Below are 21305 nucleotides of genomic sequence, written 5' to 3'. Positions count from 1 at the left end.
AGCTGTCGGAAGATGAAATGAGTATGAGCCACGCACTTCCGAAACCCGATCTGGAACAAAAGAGTAAGTTAGTTACATGTAGTTGAAGATGACGAAATGTAAAGAAGTATAATCCCGATACTGGCGATCGGGGAGAGTCCGAGCACGATGTCACTGCTGTTTATAGACAGAAACAAATATACTCGATTGACTGGAGTGCAAGTGTGGTGAGGGCCTCAAGCTACCTGCTATATATAGATACAAACATGTGGCACATGCCTAAAGTGGGAGCACTCCTACTTCATGACCTATCTTCACAACAAGCAGGACTGTGTTGTACCCAATCTTTGTGTAGATCTCCTCCTCTGTGTCCCAATTCTTTCTATGTCAGCATGTGTTATCATATTGGATTGTTTCCCTCAGCACCCCCTCTTGATCCAGTATGTCCATCTAGCATCTCCAATCCAAGCAATTTTCAAAGGTGTAGGAGTGTTGGTGCTGCAAGCAGTTTGGTCATGATGTTGGCTAAGTTTTTGCTGCTCTGGACAGGGGCAATTGTGAGTCACCAACTCTTGATCTTGTCTTGCAAAAAGAAATGAGTGATGTCAATGTGTTTCATCCTCTTGAAATGTTGTGGATCGCTTGCAATGGTACAGGCACCAGAAGAGTCACTATGCAAGACTGGAATGTCTTGATTGAAGCTGAGCTTACTGTCAGAGGTCGCATGCCTGAAACCTGATATCTGTAATAGAACCGCATCTATTATGAATCCTGTCAAGATATGCAACAATACTTGTGGTATTACAATTCTTGCTGAGATATGTAGTAGAGCCATCTCTATTACTTTTCTTGCTCAAAAATGCAGTAATGGTTTTGCTATTGCAGGTTTTGACTAACCACTGTGGACACTCCATCCAGAGGTAGCTTGGCACAATCAATAACTTGAATGTAATGCAAGACACCAAAGGTCTGGTGTGATTGAGATAGTTGATGTCATTGACATGAGTGTCCAGTGTGTCAACTGAATGCTTGAGGTGATCCCCAGACTGCAGCAGATGACTGCCTTTGGTTCTATCTTTATCTGGACTGCTGGTTTGCTATGAACTGCCTTCAGATGTCAGTGAGCAGTGATACAACACACATGCTGCAATGGAAGCAATCTACTTGATTGTGACTTTGCTGACTGTAACTAATGTATACTTATGCTAAAGTGATAACTAGTTATGTATGGTGTAGAGTGGATGACGATCCACTCCCTTGCTGTGGCAGGGGACATGGTTATATACCTTTCATGTAGCATCACCCACAACACTGCTCCTCCTCCTCATCCCCCTTATGCTCCCCATCCACCTTGCAATGCTCCTCATTGGCACTGCTTCCTTGTCCCTTGTGGATGGATGGGCCTCCCATTGCCTCCTCTCCATCAGGGGTCAGTCCCACTTCATCTGGGTGGTGACTCACCCCTTCTCATTACTCCCTGTCATCAGTGCCCACTTGCTGGCACCACTTCAATGCTGTGTAAGGCCCCTGCTTCATCTGGTGGTGACCCCAGCCATCCTCACCACTACTCTGTTTATTGTGTGATCCTCCTTGCCATTGATCTCAGCAGAATATGTCCTATGATCTTGTGTACTGCAGATTCCAGTGGGATTTGTGATACCATTATGGCTCATGCCAATCTAGCTGGGATCTGCCCTAGAGCTGTTCCTCCTGCAGATCTTGGTGAACTCTACTGCAAGTCCCATGATCTGCCCGATTCCTTGATTCCCACACTCCCTTCATATGACTTGCTGGATCTTCCTGCTTTCTGCACATCCAGGCCCATGACACATACGAGTCTGTCGATGGTGAAGACATATCTGGATGTTGACCTCCTACACTCACGTGAACCGGCCCAGTCACTGTCAGCCCATCCAGTGAGTATCTGTCCCCCGACAGGACCTGTTGCTGAGAGACTTACCTGTATAGTTTCTTTGAGGTATCTCAGGATACATTTTGCAGCTGTGAGGTGTTCTCCTGACAGGTTTGCAACAAACCAAGCACACCTGCCAATGGCGAAGGTGATGTCAGGCCTGCTGCCCTGTGCTATCCACAACAGCGATCCTACCAGTGAGGCATAGTGGCATACTTCCTCTGCACTTGCTACTTCTCCCTCTTGTGGCTTAAGGGAGTTTATGGGTTCAGTCACTGGTGTTGAAGCCAACCAAGCCTCACTCATTCCAAATTTTTCCAGGACTCCTTCTATGTACCCACTCTGGTCAATGGAGAGGGTGCATTTTTCATGCTCATAGTGTACACTTAATCCAATGATATGTGAAACACTCCCTTGATCAGTAATGCTAAATACATGCAAAAGTTGCTGTCACACTGATTGAACTCATGATGTGGTTGCTCCAATGACAAGCAGGTCATCAACATATATTGCCACAAGCACCATTGTGTCACCAGAGCCTTGCATATAAATGCATGGTTCTGCTTGACATCACTGGAAGCCGAAGGCTTGTAACTGCTTGTCAAGTGCTGTATGCCATAAGTGCCCTGCTTGTTTTAGACTGTAGAGTGCTTTCTTGAGTTTATAGCACTTACCCTCAGTCACTTTGGCTTCAAACAATGGGGGTATCCAAACATATACATCCTTGTCAATTCTTCCATTTAAGAACACTGTGTTGATGTCGAGCTGAATGACATATAGACTGTACTGGTGGGCAAGGGTGAGAAGCATGTAAATGGCTTGTAAGTGGACCACAGGGCTAAAGGTTTGGTTGTAGTCCAAACCTTGATGTTGAGCATATCCCTGTGTGACTAGGCAGGCCTTATACCATGTGGCTCGCTGTTGCCCATCAAGCTTGAGCTTGAACACCCAGCAGACTCCAATGAGTTTGTCATCTGTTGGGATGTCAGCAAGTTCAAAGACATCCATCTTAGTCATGCTTGCCATTTCAGTAACCATTGCCTCATACCATTTGTTCCAGTCATCCCGAGCTTTGGCTTCACTGAGTGACAGAGGCTCCAACAATATGCCATCTGCATTACATATCTGTTGACTGCTGGCAACAAGTGCAGTGCCATCCATTACTGTAGTTGCAAACACCATATGGTTGAGATGGTGATTGCTGATTGTGGATGCATGTGTCTCGACGCATGTTGCTGCAAAGGCCATGTAGCTGAGTAGGTCCTGACAGTTGGGTGATTCCATGTGAGTGTGCTCGATCACAGAGATGTCTTCATATATGTTGATGGATGTGTCGCTGCGAGGGGAACGGAGCAGGGCATCAGCATGGTCCAGATTCTGCAGGGGGTTGCCTGTAAGCGATCGCACGCCAGAGACTGAGGTTGATTGAGTAAGGTCTACTCGATATGTTTCGCCTAAACGTAACCAAGCGTTGCCACCTAGTAAGTCTCGACTGACCGCCTTGAACACTCTGTTCAGAGGTTGCATGGCATGAATGTTGTTTGTTGGTGAGTGGGTGATACACCCTCCCTTACAGTACAAGTGTTCATAGTACTGTTGATAATGCTCTTGGACATCATCTGGACTGCGATATGCCAATTGCCTACAGAGGATGGGAGTTACTGGACTGCTGGTGTGAATCACCACCTACAATAACCGACTGGACCACTGGTGTCAAGTAACACTGCCTACAGTAATGAACTGGACTGCTAGTGTGAAGAACACCACCTACAGTTGTCAACTAACAGTGATACAACACACACATTGAGAGTCGTTGCAAGAGCACTGCTATTGCGATGATATGTAACCAAGTAAGTAATAAGTAAAGTATAAAGTAAGTAAGTTAGAGTGGATACTGATCCACTTGTATGCTATGGTAGAATGAGAGTATTTATGCATCTGGTTGGTGTTTTCCCTCAACACCTATCCTGCTCCTCTTGAGGGGCCTTTGTCCCCTGTTAGGCACTGTCTTGTCCTGCTGGCACCAATCTTTTCAATACTGCGCTCCTACCATTTGCATGGCATAAGGGTTATGCAACACTGCCCTCTCGCCTTCATGCTCTCCTTCTGCCTGATGTGTGATGCCCCCTTTCAACACAGCTCCCTCTCGACTTTATCTTGTGAAACCCCTTTAGTCACTTGTTGAACCTCATGACCATACCCCTTGGTCATGTGGTCACATCAGCACAGTTCCATCATGACTTGTCTTGTGAAACCCCTTTAGTCACTTGTTGAACCTTGTGACCATACCCCTTGGTCATGTGGTCATGTCGGCACAGTTCACGTAGGTTATGATGACACCAAGGTCTGGTGTGAGTGTTGATGATGATGAGGTTGATGGTGTTGGTGATAAGGTTGGTGGCATTGGTGGTAATTTGGTGGCATCAACACGAGTGTCCAGTGTGCTGACTAATGCTTGAAGTGATCCCTGGACTACAGTGGACTACTGCCTTCAGTTCTATCTATATCTGGACCACTGACCTGCTATGGGCCACCTTCGGACATCAGGTAGTGGTGATACAACACATGCACTACTATGAGGAGCAATCCTGATAGATTGCTACTATGCTGACTCAAACTAATATATACTTATGCTGAAGTGATAACTAGTTATGGTGTGTGTAGAGTGGATGAGGATCCACTCAACCTTTGATGATGAGAAAGTATGCTTATATACCTCTTCACAGCATCGCCAGCAATGCTGCTCCTGCTCTCTCTCTCCAGAGAGTACCTTCTTCATTGAGTACTGTACAGGGGGCCCCTCTAGCACCACTCCTGTCCTCCTCCTTGCTATCCTGCTTGCTTGGCACCCCTGTGCCTCCTGAGTGGTGTTGACTCCTTCAACACTGCTCCTCCTCCTCAGGACCTGCTTGCCGGTTTTCTATACACTGCTCATTCTCCTTTGACCAGTGACAGTTCCTTTGACTCTTGTCTCTCGAGCCCCTGAGTGGTAACCATCTGCATGCTCCTTGAGCTTGGTCCTCTTCGTGGCTGTGCCTGGCCCTCCTCGCATATGGGCCTGGTCCTCCTTTGCATGTGAGTCCATAGGAGTCCACGGTCTCCATGGGGACTGCACTACAACCATGCTCTCTACTGGTATCGACTAGATCTCTGATAGCTGTGCTCCCTCCATATGAACCAGTGACCCTCCTGCTTCTTGAGCATTCAGGCCCATGACATGGTACTAGAGGGCCCCCCCTGTACAGTACTCGATGAAGAGGGTACTCTCTGGAGAGAGAGCAGGAGCAGCGTCGCTGGCGATGCTGTGAAGAGGTATATAACCATACTTTCTCATCATCAAAGGTTGAGTGGATCCTCATCCACTCTACACACACCATAACTAGTTATCACTTCAGCATAAGTATACATTAGTTTCAGTCAGCATAGTAGCAATCTATCAGGATTGCTCCTCATTGTAGTGCATGTGTTGTATCACCACTACCTGACATCTGAAGGCAGCCCATAGCAGGTCAGCAGTCTGGATATAGATAGAACCAAAGGCAGTAGTCCACTGCAGTCCAGGGATCACTTCAAGCATTAGTCAGCACACTGGACACTCGTGTTGATGCCACCAAATTACCACCAATGCCACCAACCTTATCACCAACACCATCAACCTCATCATCATCAACACTCACACCAGACCTTGGTGTCATCATAACTGAAGCATTGATATTGATCGTGCCGAGCTACCCCTGAATGGAGTGTCCACAGAGGTCAGCCGAAACCTACAATAGTATATACAACGAACACCACCTGCTGTCACTGCGCAACTTGATAGTCACCAATACCGAGACAATAGCTGTCGCACAGTTTGATAGTCGCCGAGTATCTCAACAGACTGACCTGGGTTTCAGGCATGAGACCCCTGACATTAGAGTGGATTGTTCAAGCAGCTCCTCACAATCACCATGATGGACCCAGACCTCAACAATAAGCTCGATAGACTACTCACTCTATTGGAAGCACAGCTAGAGCTTACCAGGCAGGGACAATGGGAGGAATGATTACAATGAGCTCATCTGAGCAGAGAGGAGACAATTGACCTCTCTCACTCAGAAGACCAGGCAGGAGGAGGAGATGAGTCTATGATAGGAGACCCACATACTCCTACTCCAGCCCCACAACCAAGATGATCAGTCTCATTCATCAACCTGGATGATCAGGACAATGTCAACTACAAGAAGTATGCTTCACCTACAGGGCCAAGATATGTCAAGACTAAGCTGGACCCCTACAGCAGGACCAGGATGGACCCTTACCCCCTGGACCAAGAGGAGGACTCTAGCATCATGGCAGAGCTTAACTGGTCAAAGCCCATTGCCACCCCCTTTCCAAAGTTCAATCCCTGAGATATGGAGATCTTCATTCTAGAAGCCGAAGCATGGTTTAAGTTCAACCAGGTGTATGAGCAGACTAGGATGATCAACCACATGGGTGCTCAACTAGAAGGGACAGCAAGAGAGTGGTGGACCTCCAAGCTCCGTATTGATAGAGCTAGAGAAGGAAGGTTGTTCAATGACTGGCACTACTTCACAGAGCGACTGTCAGAGCAGTTCAACCCACACAATGCTAGGATGGAGGCATACAACAAGCTGTTGGCTCTCAGACTCACAAGTGATGCTCCTGGTGCCGCCACACGTCATGTAGAGCGGTTCAGAGACTTGGAGGGACAGGTCAATCTAGATGACAACGAGCTAGTGATTGATCTCTTCAGAGGAAGTCTCACTTGCAGCATACAGGAGAAGTTCAAGAGGAATCCACCTGGGAAGAGATGGGAGTGGTACCGAGAGGTTGAGGAGATCGATCAACAGAGGATGTTACTACAGCAGTCCTTGGCTAGACACTCACTTCCAAATGCCATGTCACCTCCACTAAGAACTGGGTCTCGGCCAATTCAAAGTTCAATCCCCATATGGCAACCCACTCAACCTTATCCAGCTCGATCACCAGCACAAGCAACTACACAAGCAACTACACAAAACCTAAACAGACCAACTAACCGACCCCTTCCTCGTCAACCCACCCAAACCTCGAAGCAAGGAAGCCCTGCTCCAACAGGTATCAACACCTGTCATGTATGCAAGGGTATAGGCCATTGGGCCAGAGACTGCCCCAGCAGGAGGATAGACCCTCTTAGCTCTCAACCCATGGGACCAAAGGTTATGGTCACCACAGCAGACCCCTTCGAGGAGGCCACCGACTCAGGAGATGGCCACACAGGCAGCACTGAGATGGGTGACCCCGAGGCCATGGACCTCAGCTCATACCAGCAACCCATGGACCCTGATCATGAGGAGGAGGAGCACAATGATGACGATGACAAGGGAAACGTCAGTGGGGTGATGCACTGATGGCATGCATTGCTCTACAAACGTCCTCGCCATCACTCTGTATATATCAAGATTGTCAAGTATGTTTCTCTACCAGTGGAGGCAAAGCAGTACTGGAGCTCTCTGGAATGGTTCAAGACCATCCTGCTCAGATACTAGCTGATACTGGTGCTGGTTTGTCCATAGTCTCAGATTCTTTCATTAGTAAGTACCAAATACCCACAAAACCCATAAAAACAAGATCGATCCATGGTGTCACTGGACACCAACTCTCCATCAATAGTTCTGCGAGCATGCAGGTATCTATTGGTACACACAATCTGGGTGTGATTGAAGCTTCAGTGGCCGACACTGCTGACTATGACCTCATCCTGGGGTTCACCGAGCTACGGAGACTCAAACCCACCATACAATGGGATATGGGCCAGCTGGAGTTCAAGACTCAGGAGCAGGACTGACCCCCAAGGAGACCCCCTGAAGCAGCAAGAGCAGGGGACCTAACCATGAGGAGACCAACCCTCCATGGTAGGTTAGCAGTCCGGATATAGAAAGAACCAAAGGCAGTAGTCCACTGCGGTCCAGGGATCACCTCAAGCATCAGTCAACACACTGGACACTTGTGTTGATGCCACCAACCTTACCACCAACACCATCAACCTTATCACCAACACCATCAACCTCATCATCATCAACACTCACACCAGACCTTGGTGTCATCATAACCCTATGCATCGATATTGATTGTGCCGAGCTACCCCTGAATGGAGTGTCCACAGAGGTCAGCCAAAACCTACAATAGTATATACAATGAATGCCACCTGCTGTCACTGTGCAACTTGATAGTCACTGAATGACTAGCTCGTCAAGACAGATACTGAGACAATAGCTGTCACGCAGTTTGATAGTCACTGAGTATCTCGACAGACCAACCTGGGTTTCAGGCGCGAGACCCCCTGACAAGTACCTCCAGGAACAGATCAGGGAGGCACAACATCAGACAGTGGCTCAATACAATTGGAAGCACAAGGACATCAAGTTCAAGGTTGGCAATATGGTTTACATGAATCACCAGAACTGGAAGACAAGGCAACCCATGCTGAAACTCAACACCAGGTTTGCAGGACCTACCTGGTCCAAGAATGAGTGGGCCACAGAGCTTATCAGATCACCTTGCCAGCAAACCTGAGGGTGCATGATGTGTTTCATGTGTCTATGCTTGAACCAGCAAGGACAAGCTCACTTCCACAAAGAACAACACAACCAGTCATACCACCCCTACTGGATGAGGAGCTTGAATTCAAGGTTGAGACCCTCATTGGGAAGTGCACATGCAACAAGAGGGTTGAGTACAAGGTGATGTGGAAAGGGTACCCAGAAGAAGCTGCTTCTTGGGAACCAGTGTCAAACCTCAACTGCCCTGACCTCATCCAGGAGAATGAGGTGTTGGGGGGGAGTTGGGGCTAACAAACACAAGGCACAAAGGAGAGTGAAAGGAGAGCAAATTGGTACCAAGGGGGCTGGAACCAAATTGAGCAAAATCTGTGAGAGAAGACACACTACTACAGGTTACACAGGAATCAGCAGTAGAAGGGGGAGTATGACAGTTCACAACAAAAATAGGAAATGGCAGCTTTTCCACCACACACACAAGAGACCAAGAATGAAGTGACCAAAGGAACAAGGTCAGGAGTGATCACACAAGGGTCAGGACACAGGCTCAAAGTGATCACAGGGCACTACAGTTTGAATTGCAGCTATGTCACTATATGTCAACATAGCCAGAAGGGACAGAGGGAGCAGCAAGGGCCACACAGGTCCACTGCTCATCAACTGTGGGCTCCACCCATGAGTTGATGGGGTCTGGAGGACCACCAGACTCTGTCACAGACTCATGAGGCTGGTGCTCAGAAAATAACTGGTCATGATGCTCAACAAAGAGCTGGAGCATCCAGAGGATTGAACTTACCAGTTTCTGATGGCAAAGGTGCCACACCATGCACATCATGGTCACCCAGCCCTGAGTCATGACTGGGTCAATTGTCCATTCCTTGGAACGAACAAGACCAGGACTGTTGCCATCAGCCATGGTCAGGTGAGCTTGCTCAGCCTGATGTGAGCCCCCTGGCTGCAAGCTAGGAGCTCTGTTACCAGGATACCCCATGCCTGGATGAGCAGGGATGATATGCTTGCAGTGACCCAAGCCAGCTAAGTAGCAATGGGTGCAGGTGCAAGGGATCCTGTTGAACTCACCAAACAGATTGGTGAAGGCAGAAGCAAAGCAACTGGGAAAAGCAAAGAAGGGTCAATATCAGCAAGATTCAGAAGGGTCATGAAGAAGAAGAACTCATGGGGTACCAAGGTTGAAGCACCAGCAGCACTGCCAACTAGGCCAGGGCATGCAACCTTCAGTGAGGCGCAACATGTGTGTTGTATCACCATCATGTCACCAGAATGAATAGATGTCCGTTCTCCGAGTCCGGAGCATTGGGGAGTGCAATGCTTATACTTCAGTGTTGTGTGAATCGGGTACACCAGCTAAGGGACTAGCTGGTGTAGTGGTTTTGCTGCTCACTATGTTCGGATTGGTTACCCGATTCCCGATCCCGTGACACATCAGACATCAATCTGTAGGCGGTGTTACTCAACACCTGCAGTCCAGTTCAATTACTGAAGGTGGTGTCTAACACCTGCAGTCCAGTACCTCCTGTCATCTGTAGGCAATAAACCTTTTTGCAGTCCAGGTGATGACAAGAGCATCAAACAGCAGCACTACAAACACTTGTGCTGTATCAGAGAGTCATATTTTATACCATTCTCCAACCAACATGTTATGGATGTGCTGCATAGCCTCTGAACAGAGTGTTCAAGGTGGTCAGCCAAAACCTACCAGAACTCAATCATCTGGTTACTCTCAATTGAAACAAACCAAATAGGGCTTACTCAGGTGAACTCACCGAGAACAACCCAAAACACACAGTCTGGTGTCAGCGGTCGCATGCCTGGAACCCGAAATCTACTGGATCGATTGATTTCAACCAGCTTCAGTAGGGGGTTTCAGTTTTTTTTTGCCCTCAAAAACTAGAGTCTTCCAATAGTGTAAAAAGGCCAGAAAATTGATGCCCCCAAATGTAAGCTGTGTTTTTAGACCAAGAGTTAGGGCAGTGTCAGCCAGAACATGAAGCAGTTCTGGAATCCAAACCACCTTGTAGCTCCACCATCTTTGACACTCTCATCACAGAGTCAAAGTATATACAGTCATTATTGACACCATGGGTTCATGCAAAACAAGCTGTGCAGGAAAAGTGGAGGCATTTGCACAAGTAGATCACATGCAACATCATGTGAGTGAAGACTCAGGTCCAATTCTGAAAACTCTGCTGCAACTGTCCAGCTGAAGCAGTGTTTTCAAAAATTAGAGTATTTTCCAAAACAGCAGAGCTTATGTAAGTAATGAATATTCGACACAAGTGAAAACTCAAAAAAAAAAACATGAGTTTCCGAAAAAAAAAAAAAAAAACTAAAACCCCCTAGTGAGCCCTCTTGAGTGTGCACCTGTCGGCCACTTTCACTGAGACTGCTTGGAGGGTTGTTTACCCAACAAGTTTTGGCTAACTGCCTTGAACACTCAGTTCAGTGGTAGTGTGGCACAATCTAGCTCCTGTCAGCTGCAGGACACCTTAGGGTATGAGGTGTTAACATTGGCTTGACACAAGTGCTTGAGGTGTTGACAACCAGACAGTGAGTTGATGAGGGAAGCCCAGACTGCAGTATGAGTACTACCTTTGGTGAGATCAATATCTGGACTGCAGTAACTACTGCCTACAGATGATGTCAGTGAGGGGTGATACAACACACCTGCTCAGATTAGTAGCAATGGCCTGTGGTTGCAACTATGTGACAGAACAACTATATGTTACAGTTAGAGTATAGTTAGTTAAGAATAGAGTGGATGCCCAATCCACTCATTCAATATGATGGAGGGAGCCTATATATATCTTGACACCATGGTGTCGACCTCACCACAGCCTTCCTCCTTGAAGAGGTGTGGCCTCTCTGGCCATGGATTGAGAGAGGAAGGTAGCCGGACCAAGGGACCAGCATGGGAACCATGAGGAGGATGGGCAGTGTCAAGAAGAGTCAACACACAGCCCAAGGAAAGGAGGGGTATGAGGAGGACAGGAACACTCCTCCAGAGGAGTAGAAGCGGTGCCACAGGCAGCACCTCTAAAACACATAAATACTACTAATACTTCACCATAGCAAACGAGTGGATCCTCATCCACTCTACTCTTTACCTTACTAGCTATAACTTCACATAAGTATAATTAGTAGTTTCATCAACAGTAGCAATTGCAGAGCATTGCTTCTATCATAGTGCATGTGTTGTATCACAGCTTCTTGATGCCATCCAAAGGCAGGTCATACTACAGTCCAGATATCAATCAACACCAAAGGCGGTTTCATACTGTGGTCTGGCTCTCTCAATCTCAAACCAAAGGCAGTCATCCACTGCAGTCTGGGGATCACCTCTCATTCAATCAACACACTGGACACTCATGTCAAAGCAACCACATTAGCATCAGACCTTGGTGCCACCTCAGACAAAGTAACTATTGAGCTTTGATTGTGCTGAGCTACCTCTGGATGGAGTGTCCACAGTGGTCAGTCGAAACCTGCAATAACCTTCAAGCTACCACATATTTGAGTGAAAAAAGTCATAGAAGGCTTCTACAACAGATTTCAGCAAGAATAATAATAAAGGGCTTTTTACCACAGATCTCGATAGGATCAGTAGTAGTTGTCTTTCTACTACAGATTCTGGGTTTCAGGTGTGTGACCTCTGACATTCTGTTGTAAACCCTCGTTTTGCCTGATCCTCCGATTCCTGTGCTTCTCCTCATATGACTTCGGTTCTTCCTGCTTCCTGTGCATCTGGTCCCATGACAAGACACACTGGACACTCGTGTCGAGACAAACGCATGTCAGGGGTCTCGCGCCTGAAACCCAGGTCGGTCTGTCGAGATACTCGGTGACTATCAAACTGTGTGACAGCTATTGTCTCGGTATTGGTCTTGATGAGCTCATTGCTCAGTGACTATCAAGTTGCACAATGACAGCAGGTGGCATTCATTGTATATACTATCGTAGGTTTTGGCTGACCTCTGTGGACACTCCATTCAGGGGTAGCTCAGCATGATCAATATCAATGCTTCAGTTATGATGACACCAAGGTCTGCTGTGCTGAGGGAGTGTTTAGCACCCATGCTCTCAGCAAACTCCTTCCATGTGTTTGAGATGAACTGTCTTCCCCGGTCTGAGACCATATGATCAGGGAATCTGAACTGTTTGACCACATGTCCCCAGACCAACACAGCAGTCTGCCTCGCAGTGACTGTTGTAAGCGGTCGCGCGCCTGAAACCAGATTGGGTGTCTCCAATTGGTATCAGTGAGGACAATTGAGTAAGATCTACTCAGGATGTTTCAACTAAATGTAACCAGATGGCTTTGTACTGGTAGGTCTCAGCTGACTGCCTTGAACACTCCATTCAGAGGTTGCACAGCATGTCCATTTATTCTTTGGAGGGAGAGTAGTATACTCTCCTTACAGTACAAGTGTTCATAGTACTGTTGCTAATGCTCTCTAGCATCATCTGGACTGCGATATGCTTATTGCCTACAGAGGATGGGAGTTACTGGACTGCAGGTGTTGGACACCACCTACAATAACTGACTGGACTGCAGATGTCAAGCAAACACTGCCTACAGTAAGGGACTGGACTGCAGGTGTTGGGTAACACCACCTACAGTTGACACCTAATGGTGATACAACACACATGTATGAGGTGTTGTTGTAAAGCTCTGCTATTGCAATGATATGTAACTATGAGTCAAGTAAAGAGTATGTAAAGTATAGAGTAGAGTGGATGAGGATCCACTTGTATGCTATAGTAGAATGAGAGTATTTATGCATTCGCTTGGTGTTGCCTGCAACACCTCTCCTACTCCTCCTGAGAGGCCTTTGCCTCCTCTTGACACTCTCTCTTCTGCTGGTGTCACTCCCTTTGATGCTGTGCCTCTACTGCTCGCACAGTGTATTGGTTTGTGCAATACTGCCCCTTTGCCTCCATACTCTTCTTTGCCTGGTGATGTGTGTTGACCCCATCAACACAGCTCCTCCTCCTTGTAGACAATCCCTGGTCTGCTTGACACAGCTCCTTCTCTCTTCACTGGCAACTACCTCCTCAACCTTATCTTGTGAATCCCTTAACCACCTGTCAAGTCCTGTTGCCAAGCCCCCTTGATCATGTGGTTGCCCCTGTGCTTGGTCCCCTGTGGCTGTATGCATGTACCCCTTGAGTGGTAACCATCCACATGATGCTGAGCTTGGTCCCCACTCCTACATGTGGTTATCTCCATATGCTTCTCCTTCTATTGCCAGTATCCTCCTTCCTGAATCTCCTGATGCTTGCTTGTGATGGCTGACTTGCTGAGACATGCCAATCAGGCTGATTCCAATCGATCCTTGTGAGATTAATCAGGATCCCAGAACTCAGTTGATCTCACAAGCCATATGTGCTACCAACCTGATTAGATTGTCGATTCCTGATGATTGCTGTAGATCAATTTGGCGCACACTTCATACACTGATCCGCTGACCCTGTGACAACTGTCTTATGAGTTGGGGCCAAGATAGCATACTTGGTCAGTCTGTCGACTATGACCAATATGGAATCATACCCCTTTGATGTTGGCAGTCCCTCAATGAAGTCCAGTGAGACAGAGCCCCATGGTCTGTCTGGTGTGGCGAACAGTTGGAGCAGGCCATATGGACAATGCCAAGGGGCTTTGTATTGGGCACACATGGGGCAGCTTGCCACATAGTCAGCAATCCAAGCTGTCATGTTTGGCCACCAGTAGTGCCATTGTGCCACCTTGATGGTGGCATCCCATCCCACATGTCCAGCTGTGATGCCATCATGACATTGAGACATTACCATGAATCATAGATGTTCAATGGAGAGAGATTGTCCATCTACTTCTTTGGCACTTTGCAAATGATGGTTGTTGGTTCTTCCTGGCATGGTTACCTTTGGGATAACCAATCTTCTGCCACTGTGCCACAAGCTGTCTTTGATCTCAAATGGCTTCTTCACATGTATCTCCTGCAGCTTGGTGTCCAAGGGCTGAAAGATCTTGGTCAACTCCTTGAGCTCCTGCATTGCTATGGACTCCATTGTGAGCATGGGAGCCACTAATGCAGAATTGTTGCCTGAGCATGCTGTTGGGACTGATTCTGCTGAAATCTGTAGTATTGCACCTGCTACTACATTTTCTGCTGGGTTTTGCTGTATCCCACTTCTTTTACTGATTTCATTTTCCACCCCCTTGAATACCTGGGTAGGCAGCAGTTGCTGCACATTGTGCTCTTGTTCTTCACTAACTGGTTGCATATCAACTCATCTGGTGAGTGTGTTGGGTTTGTCCCCCTTGTCTCCTGGTTGGTATTGCAGCATGAAGTCGAAATCCACCAACAATACTGCCCACCTTGCTTGTTGTCCAGTGATGTGGCACTGCCACTTGAAGTACTTGAGTGCCTCATGGTCTGTGAGAATAGCCAATTGACTAGGTAGTCCTGCGAGCATGTGTCGCCACTGGGTGAGGCATGCTACTACTGCCAGGAGCTCCTTGTCATGGTTCTCATAGTTCTTCTCTGCCAACAACATCTTTCTAGAATAGAAGGCTACAGGATGCCAACATTTCTCATGTTCCTGTTTGAGGACTCCCACAATGGCAAAGTCACTTGCATCTGTTTCTAACCTCATAGGGAGATGGTAGTTGAAATGCCTTAGCACTCCAGCCATTGTGAACACCTGTATGAGCTTGTGGAAGGCCTGTTGAGCATCTTCTGGCAACTCAAACTTCTTGAAGTGTTCCATCAGTTTCACCAGTGAGGTTAGCAGCTTGGCAATTTGGGTGAAGTGAGCTATGAAATGCTGGTAGAAGTTGGCAAAGCCTAAGAACCTCTGGATGTCATGGATGGATTCCAGCATTGGCCATTCCTTGATGGTTCACACCTTCTCTGGGTCCATCTCTACCCTGGTGGGCTTGATAATGTACCCTAAGAATTCAACTGTGGTGGTGTGGAACTCACACTTGGACAACTTGGCAAACAGTCAATTGATCCTTAGCCAGAGAAGGACCTGTGTGACATGCTGCACATGTTCTTCCTCAGTGTCTCTGAAGATCAGGAAGTCATCCAGGTATACCACTACATACACTCCAATGATGTCTCAGAAGATGTTGTTGATGAATGATTGGAAATGTGCCAGCACATTCACCAGGCCGAATGGCATCACTAGGTACTTGTAGAGTCCCAATTGGGTGCCAAACACTGTCTTCCATTCATCCCCCTCCTTGATGTGGATGAGGTTATATGCTGCTTGCAGATCTAACTTGGTGTAGATCTTCACCTTCCGAAGCAAGAACAGCTGCTCCTCTATGAGGGGCAGTGGCACTCAGTTCTTGATGGTGATCTCATTCAGTCTGCAATAGTCCACACAGAGTCTGAGACCTCCATCCTTCTTTGGTACAAAGAGCACTGGTGATCTTGCTGGGCTCTTTGATGGACATATGAACCTTTTTGCAAGGTTCTTGTCCAAGTACTTCCTCAACTTGGCCATTTCCTTGGGCCCCTTGAGATACAATGGGCCCTGCAGCAGCCTACTCCCATCCAACAACTCAAGGTGGAGATCATGCTCAGTATGATGGGGCAGCTTGTCTGCTTCCACCTCATCGAACACATCTCACAAGTGTTGATACAGCTTTGGTATGTCTTCCACCAATACCTTCTTATCAACATCCACCTCCATTTCAACCCCTTTGTCAGTGCCAGTGGGAACAAACCCAAATGCCAGCAGCAATGAGGGTGGGGTCTCCAAGAGCATGAACCCAATGGGTCCATCCTTGAGGGCTGCCTGTAGCAGTAGTTCCACTGAGACGAACTCATTCCCATGTAGGGTGGGGTACTTTGGCCTCTTGCCATAGAAGCTCTCTGCAATCGATTCCATTGAATTTGGTGATAGACTTTTCTCTATGGCAAATTCTTCCAATTCGCATTTTACCACTGTTTTCGCTGAATTCGGTAATAGATTTCTTCCTATGACAAATCCTGCTGATTTTGTGTATAAACCCCCAATTGCTGCTGCTTCTGGTGGCTGTTCCTGTTCTTGGGCCTTGAACTCTAGTTGGCCTGTTTCCCAATGTATCATTGGCTTGAGCCTCCTTAGTTTGGTGAAACCCAGTATGAGGTTGTAGTTGGCAGTGTCAGCCACTGAGACTTCTACCACCCCTAGGTTGTGCTCACCAATAGCAACTTGTATGCTCGCCAAGCTATTGATAGCAAGCTGGTGTCTGGTGACACCATGTATTGATCTTGTTTTTGTGGGTTTTGTGGGTATTTGATACTTACTAACAAATGAGTCTGAAACTATAGACAAACCAGCACTGGTGTCAGCAAGTATATGAGCCAGATGGTCTTGAACCATTCTGGATAGCTCTAATACAGCTTTCCCTCTGCTGGTGGAGAAGCATAATGGGCAATCTTGATATATACAAAGTGATGGCATTGAGGTTTGTAGGGCCATGCATGCCATTAGTGCATCGCCCCACTGACATTTCCCTCTTCACCATCATCTTGGGCCTCCTCGGTACCAGTGTCTGTTGGTGGCTGGTATGGACCAAGATCCAGATCATCAGGTTTGACTGTCTCAGGGTCACCCATGTGCTCATCTCCTGAGTCTGGGGCTCCCTCTTCAAGGAGATCCTCTGTGGTTGCCATGACCTTTGGTCCCATGGGTCATGGGCCCATTGGGTCCAGCTTCTTATTTGGGCAGTCTCTTGCCCAATGTTCAAGGCCTTTGCACAAGTGGCAGGCATTGGTATGAGCCATTGGAGGCCGCTTCAGGCTTTGATCCCAAACCAGTTGGTGGGGCAAGAGCCGATTGGTTGGTTGACTATGGTTTCCCATAGTTGCCTGTTGTCATGGGCCTGGATGCTCAAGAAGCAGGAGGGTCACTGGTTCATATGGACGGAGCACAGGTATCGAAGACCTAGTCGATACCAGTAGAGAGCATGGTCGTAGTGCAGTCTCCATGGAGACCATGGACTCCTATGGATTCACATGCAAAGGAGCACTGAGCCCATATGCGAGGAGGACCAGGCACAGCCACGAGGAGGACCAAGCTCAAAGAGCAGGCGCAGCCACGAGGAGGACCAAGCTCAGATGGTTACCACTCAGGGGCTCGAGAGACAGGAAGTCGACACAGGTCATGAGGAGGAGGAGCAGTGTCGAAGGAGTCGACACCACTCAAGAGGCACAGGGGTGCCAAGCAGGAGAGGCCCCTGAGCAGTACTCGATGAAGAAGGTACTCTCTGGAGAGAGAGCAGGAGCAGCATCGCTGGCGATGCTGTGAAGAGGTATATAACCATGCTTTCTCATCATCATAGGTCGAGTGGATCCCCATCCACTCTACTCACCATAACTAGTTATCACTTCAGCATAAGTATACATTAGTTTCAGTCAGCATAGCAGCAATCTATCAAGGTTGCTCCTCATCGTAGTGTGTGTGTTGTATCACCACTACCTGACGTCCGAAGGCGCCCATAGCAGGTTAGCGGTCCGGATATAGATAGAACCGAAGGCAGTAGTCCACTGCGGTCCGGGGATCACTTCAAGCATCAAGTCAACACACTGGACACTCGTGTTGACGCCACCAACCTTATCACCAACACCATCAACCTCATTATCATCGACGCCACCAACCTTATCACCAACACCATCAACCTCATTATCATCGACATCACCAATCTCATCACCAACACCATCAACCTCATCATCATCAACACTCACACCAGACCTTGGTGTCATCATAACATTGATATTGATCGTGCCGAGCTACCCCTGAACGGAGTGTCCACAGAGGTCAGCCGAAACCTACGATAGTATATACAACAAACGCCACCTGCTGTCACTGCACAACTTGATAGTCACCGAGTATCTCGAGACAATAGCTGTCGCACAGTTTGATAGTCACCGAGTATCTCGACAGACCGACCTGGGTTTCAGGCGCGAGACCCCTGACACCTGTGCTGGCAGTCGAGCTGGATAAGCTTGGGCTGGTGGGTGAGCTGAGAGTGAACTCTGAGCCAGTGGCATTGGCTGGGCTCCTGGGTTTGATCATGGTGGAGCAGCACTTGGGTGCCTAGCAGCAGACTGCTGTAATAGCATCCTCTGCTGGTTGATCTCCTCAACTTCTCGATACCACTCCCACCTTTTCATGGGTGGGTTCCTCTCAAACTTCTCTTGCAGACTGTGTGTGAGACTGCCCCTGAACAGATTGATGACTAACTTATTGTCATCTAGATTGACTTGCCCTTCCAAGTTTCTGAAACATTTGATGTGGCATGTGGCAGTGCCTGGTGCATCACTAGTGAGGCAGAGGGCCAACAGCTTGTTGTAGGCCTCCATTCTAGTGTTACAAGGATTGAACTGTTCTGCCAAGTGCTCAGTAAAGTAGTGCCAATCATGGAACAGCCATCCTTCTTGTGCTCTGTCAATGCAGAGCTTCGATGTCCACCATTTGCAGGCATTCCCTTCCAATTGGGCACCCATGTGATTGATCATGTGTGCTTGCTCATAGACCTGGTTGAACTTGAACCAGGCTTTGGCTTCGAGTATGAAGATCTCAACATCTCTGGGATTGAACTTAGGAAAGGGTGTGGCAATTGGCTTTGATCATGAGAGGTTGGGACCTCCTAGCATGCTAGCATCATCCTCTTGCTCCAGGCCATAAGGATCTGTCCTAGGCTGGTTGTATGGGTCCACCCTGGGCTTGAAGTATCTAGGCCTGGTGGGGGACACATACTTCTCATAATTGATGCTGGGTGGTTTGTTCAACTCAGTGAATGACACCAACTGCCTTGGTCATGATGCCAGGGATGGCATGGGAGGGTCTCCCATCATATATTCATCTCCTCTGGCCTGTTCCTCTGAGCAAGGGAGTATGACTGTATCCTCTTCACTCAGGTGAGCATGGCATAGATGCTCATCACATTGGGCTTGTCTGGAGAGCTCCAGCTGAGCTTCCACTAGGGAGAGTAGCCTCTCGACCTTGTTGTGCAGGCTCTTGTCCATCATGTTGATTGTGGGGTGCTGCTTGAACAATCCACTCTAATGTCAGGGGTTGCATGCCCAAAACCTGATATCTGTAATAGAAATGCATCTATTACAAATCCTGTCAAGATATGCGACAATGCTAGAGGTATTACGATTCTTGGTGAGATATGTAGTAGAGATGTCTCTATCATTTTTCTTGCCCAAAGATGCAGTAATGATTTTGCTATTGCAGGTTTTGACTAACCACTGTGGACACTCCATCCAGAGGTAGCTTGGCACAATCAATAACATTGAATGTATTGCAAGACACCAAGGTCTGGTGTGATTGAGATAGTTGATGTCATTGACACAAGTGTCCAGTGTGTCAACTGAGTGCTTGAGGTGATCCCCAAACCACAGTAGACAACTGCCTTCAGTTCTATCAATATCTGGACTGCTGGTTACTATGAACCACCTTTGGATGTCAGTGAGCAGTGATACAACACACATGCTACAATGGAAGCATTCTACTTGATTGCAACTTCACTGACTGAAACTAATGTATACTTGTGCTAAAGTGATAACTAGTTATGTATGGTGTAGAGTGGATGGAGATCCACTTGACCACTTCTGACAGGGAGGCATGGCTTATATTCATCTCTGCAGGGTTGCCTGCGACTCTGCTCTGGCTCTCTCTCCAGAGGGTACCATCTTTGTCAAGTACTGTGGTAGAGGCCTCTACCAAAGCATCTCCTCCTTTCTGAGCCCTGCTTCTCCTGCTCCTGGGTCAAGGAGAGCCAGCGTCATCTCATCATTGATAGGGGTCACCCCACTTCATCCTAATGACAGTGTATGCCCCCTCTTTCATCTACCTCCTGACTTTGGCACCCATCTTCTTATGCCGATTTCATTGTTGTGTAGGGCCCCTATCTCATCCAGTGGCAACCTTGAATGTCCTTGCCACTAATCTTCACTGGATCTGTCATATGATCATCCTTGCCACTAATCTCTGTGGGAAATGTCATACAATCCTGTGTACTACAGATCCTGGTGGGATTCATGATACCATCATTGCTCATGCCAAACTAGGCAAGATCTGCTCTAGAGCTGTTTCTTCTACAGATCTCTGTGAACTCTACTGCAAGTCCCACAATCTGCCCAATTCCTCGATTCCTGCACTCCCTTCATATGAGTTGATGGGTCTTCCTGCTTCCTGCGCATCCAGGCCCATGACATTGTTCCTACCGATCATGACGAGTTATGTCATAGAGTCGTTGATCCTACCAATCTCACTGATCCCTGTCAGAACTCTACTTTCCTGCTGATTCTACTCCTGTAACAAGACCCATGCTCCTACCGATCACAATGAGTTATGTCATAGAGCCATTGTTCCTACCGATCTCACTGAACTCTGTTGGACTCTACTTTTGCCCAATCCACGATGGTTGCGCCAGATCTCTTCATATGAGTTCCGTTCTTCCTGCGCATCCATCCAGTCCCATGACATGTCACAGTATGCGGTGTCAAGACTTTGAAGTTCTGCTGCACATGATCTTCAAGAGGAAATGTTCCAGGTGCTGTTCAGATCCACTGGGCGCAATGAGGAAGACACTACTGCATCATGGCTCAAAGCGCTTCAGCTAGGAGACAAGAGCAAGCCTTGATGCAACCGTCCTCGATCTGACAAGACTCTCTCTTTCCTGCTGTTGAATACAACTCTTGTCACCATCATATGAAAAATTAAATTGAGTGCATTGTGTGAAGAGGAAAGCAAGATACAAGCAAGCAATGGGTGATAGCAACAAGAGCAGGACAAGTAATATATGCTTACTGTTAGGTCTTGTCTCTTATTGACTGTATGACTTCATTGTGTTTTTGGAAGCCCGC

General features: G+C 47.6%; 2 protein-coding genes across 2 annotated transcripts; both read right to left on the bottom strand.

Moving 5' to 3' along the window:
* Nucleotides 1-14265: 14265 nt before the first annotated feature.
* On the bottom strand, nt 14266-15126 carry UHO2_00539 (uncharacterized protein; the record flags this gene model as incomplete). Its single annotated transcript, XM_041557159.1, has 2 exons — nt 14266-14701; nt 14810-15126. The coding sequence occupies 2 exons, from the start codon at nt 15124-15126 to the stop codon at nt 14266-14268; spliced, it is 753 nt and encodes a 250-aa protein (XP_041413093.1).
* A 3374-nt stretch (nt 15127-18500) lies between these two features.
* UHO2_00538 (uncharacterized protein) lies at nt 18501-19460 on the bottom strand (the record flags this gene model as incomplete). The annotated part of the gene is made up of 3 exons (XM_041557158.1): nt 18501-18991; nt 19076-19238; nt 19332-19460. The coding sequence occupies 3 exons, from the start codon at nt 19458-19460 to the stop codon at nt 18501-18503; spliced, it is 783 nt and encodes a 260-aa protein (XP_041413092.1).
* Between the last annotated feature and the right edge of the window lie 1845 nt (nt 19461-21305).

The sequence above is a fragment of the Ustilago hordei genome (genome assembly GCF_900519145.1).
Source record: "Ustilago hordei strain Uho2 genome assembly, contig: UHO2_contig_01, whole genome shotgun sequence".
Lineage (NCBI taxonomy): Eukaryota > Fungi > Basidiomycota > Ustilaginomycetes > Ustilaginales > Ustilaginaceae > Ustilago > Ustilago hordei.
Note: the sequence above shows the minus strand (reverse complement) of the source record. Positions and strands in the feature narration are given on the sequence as shown.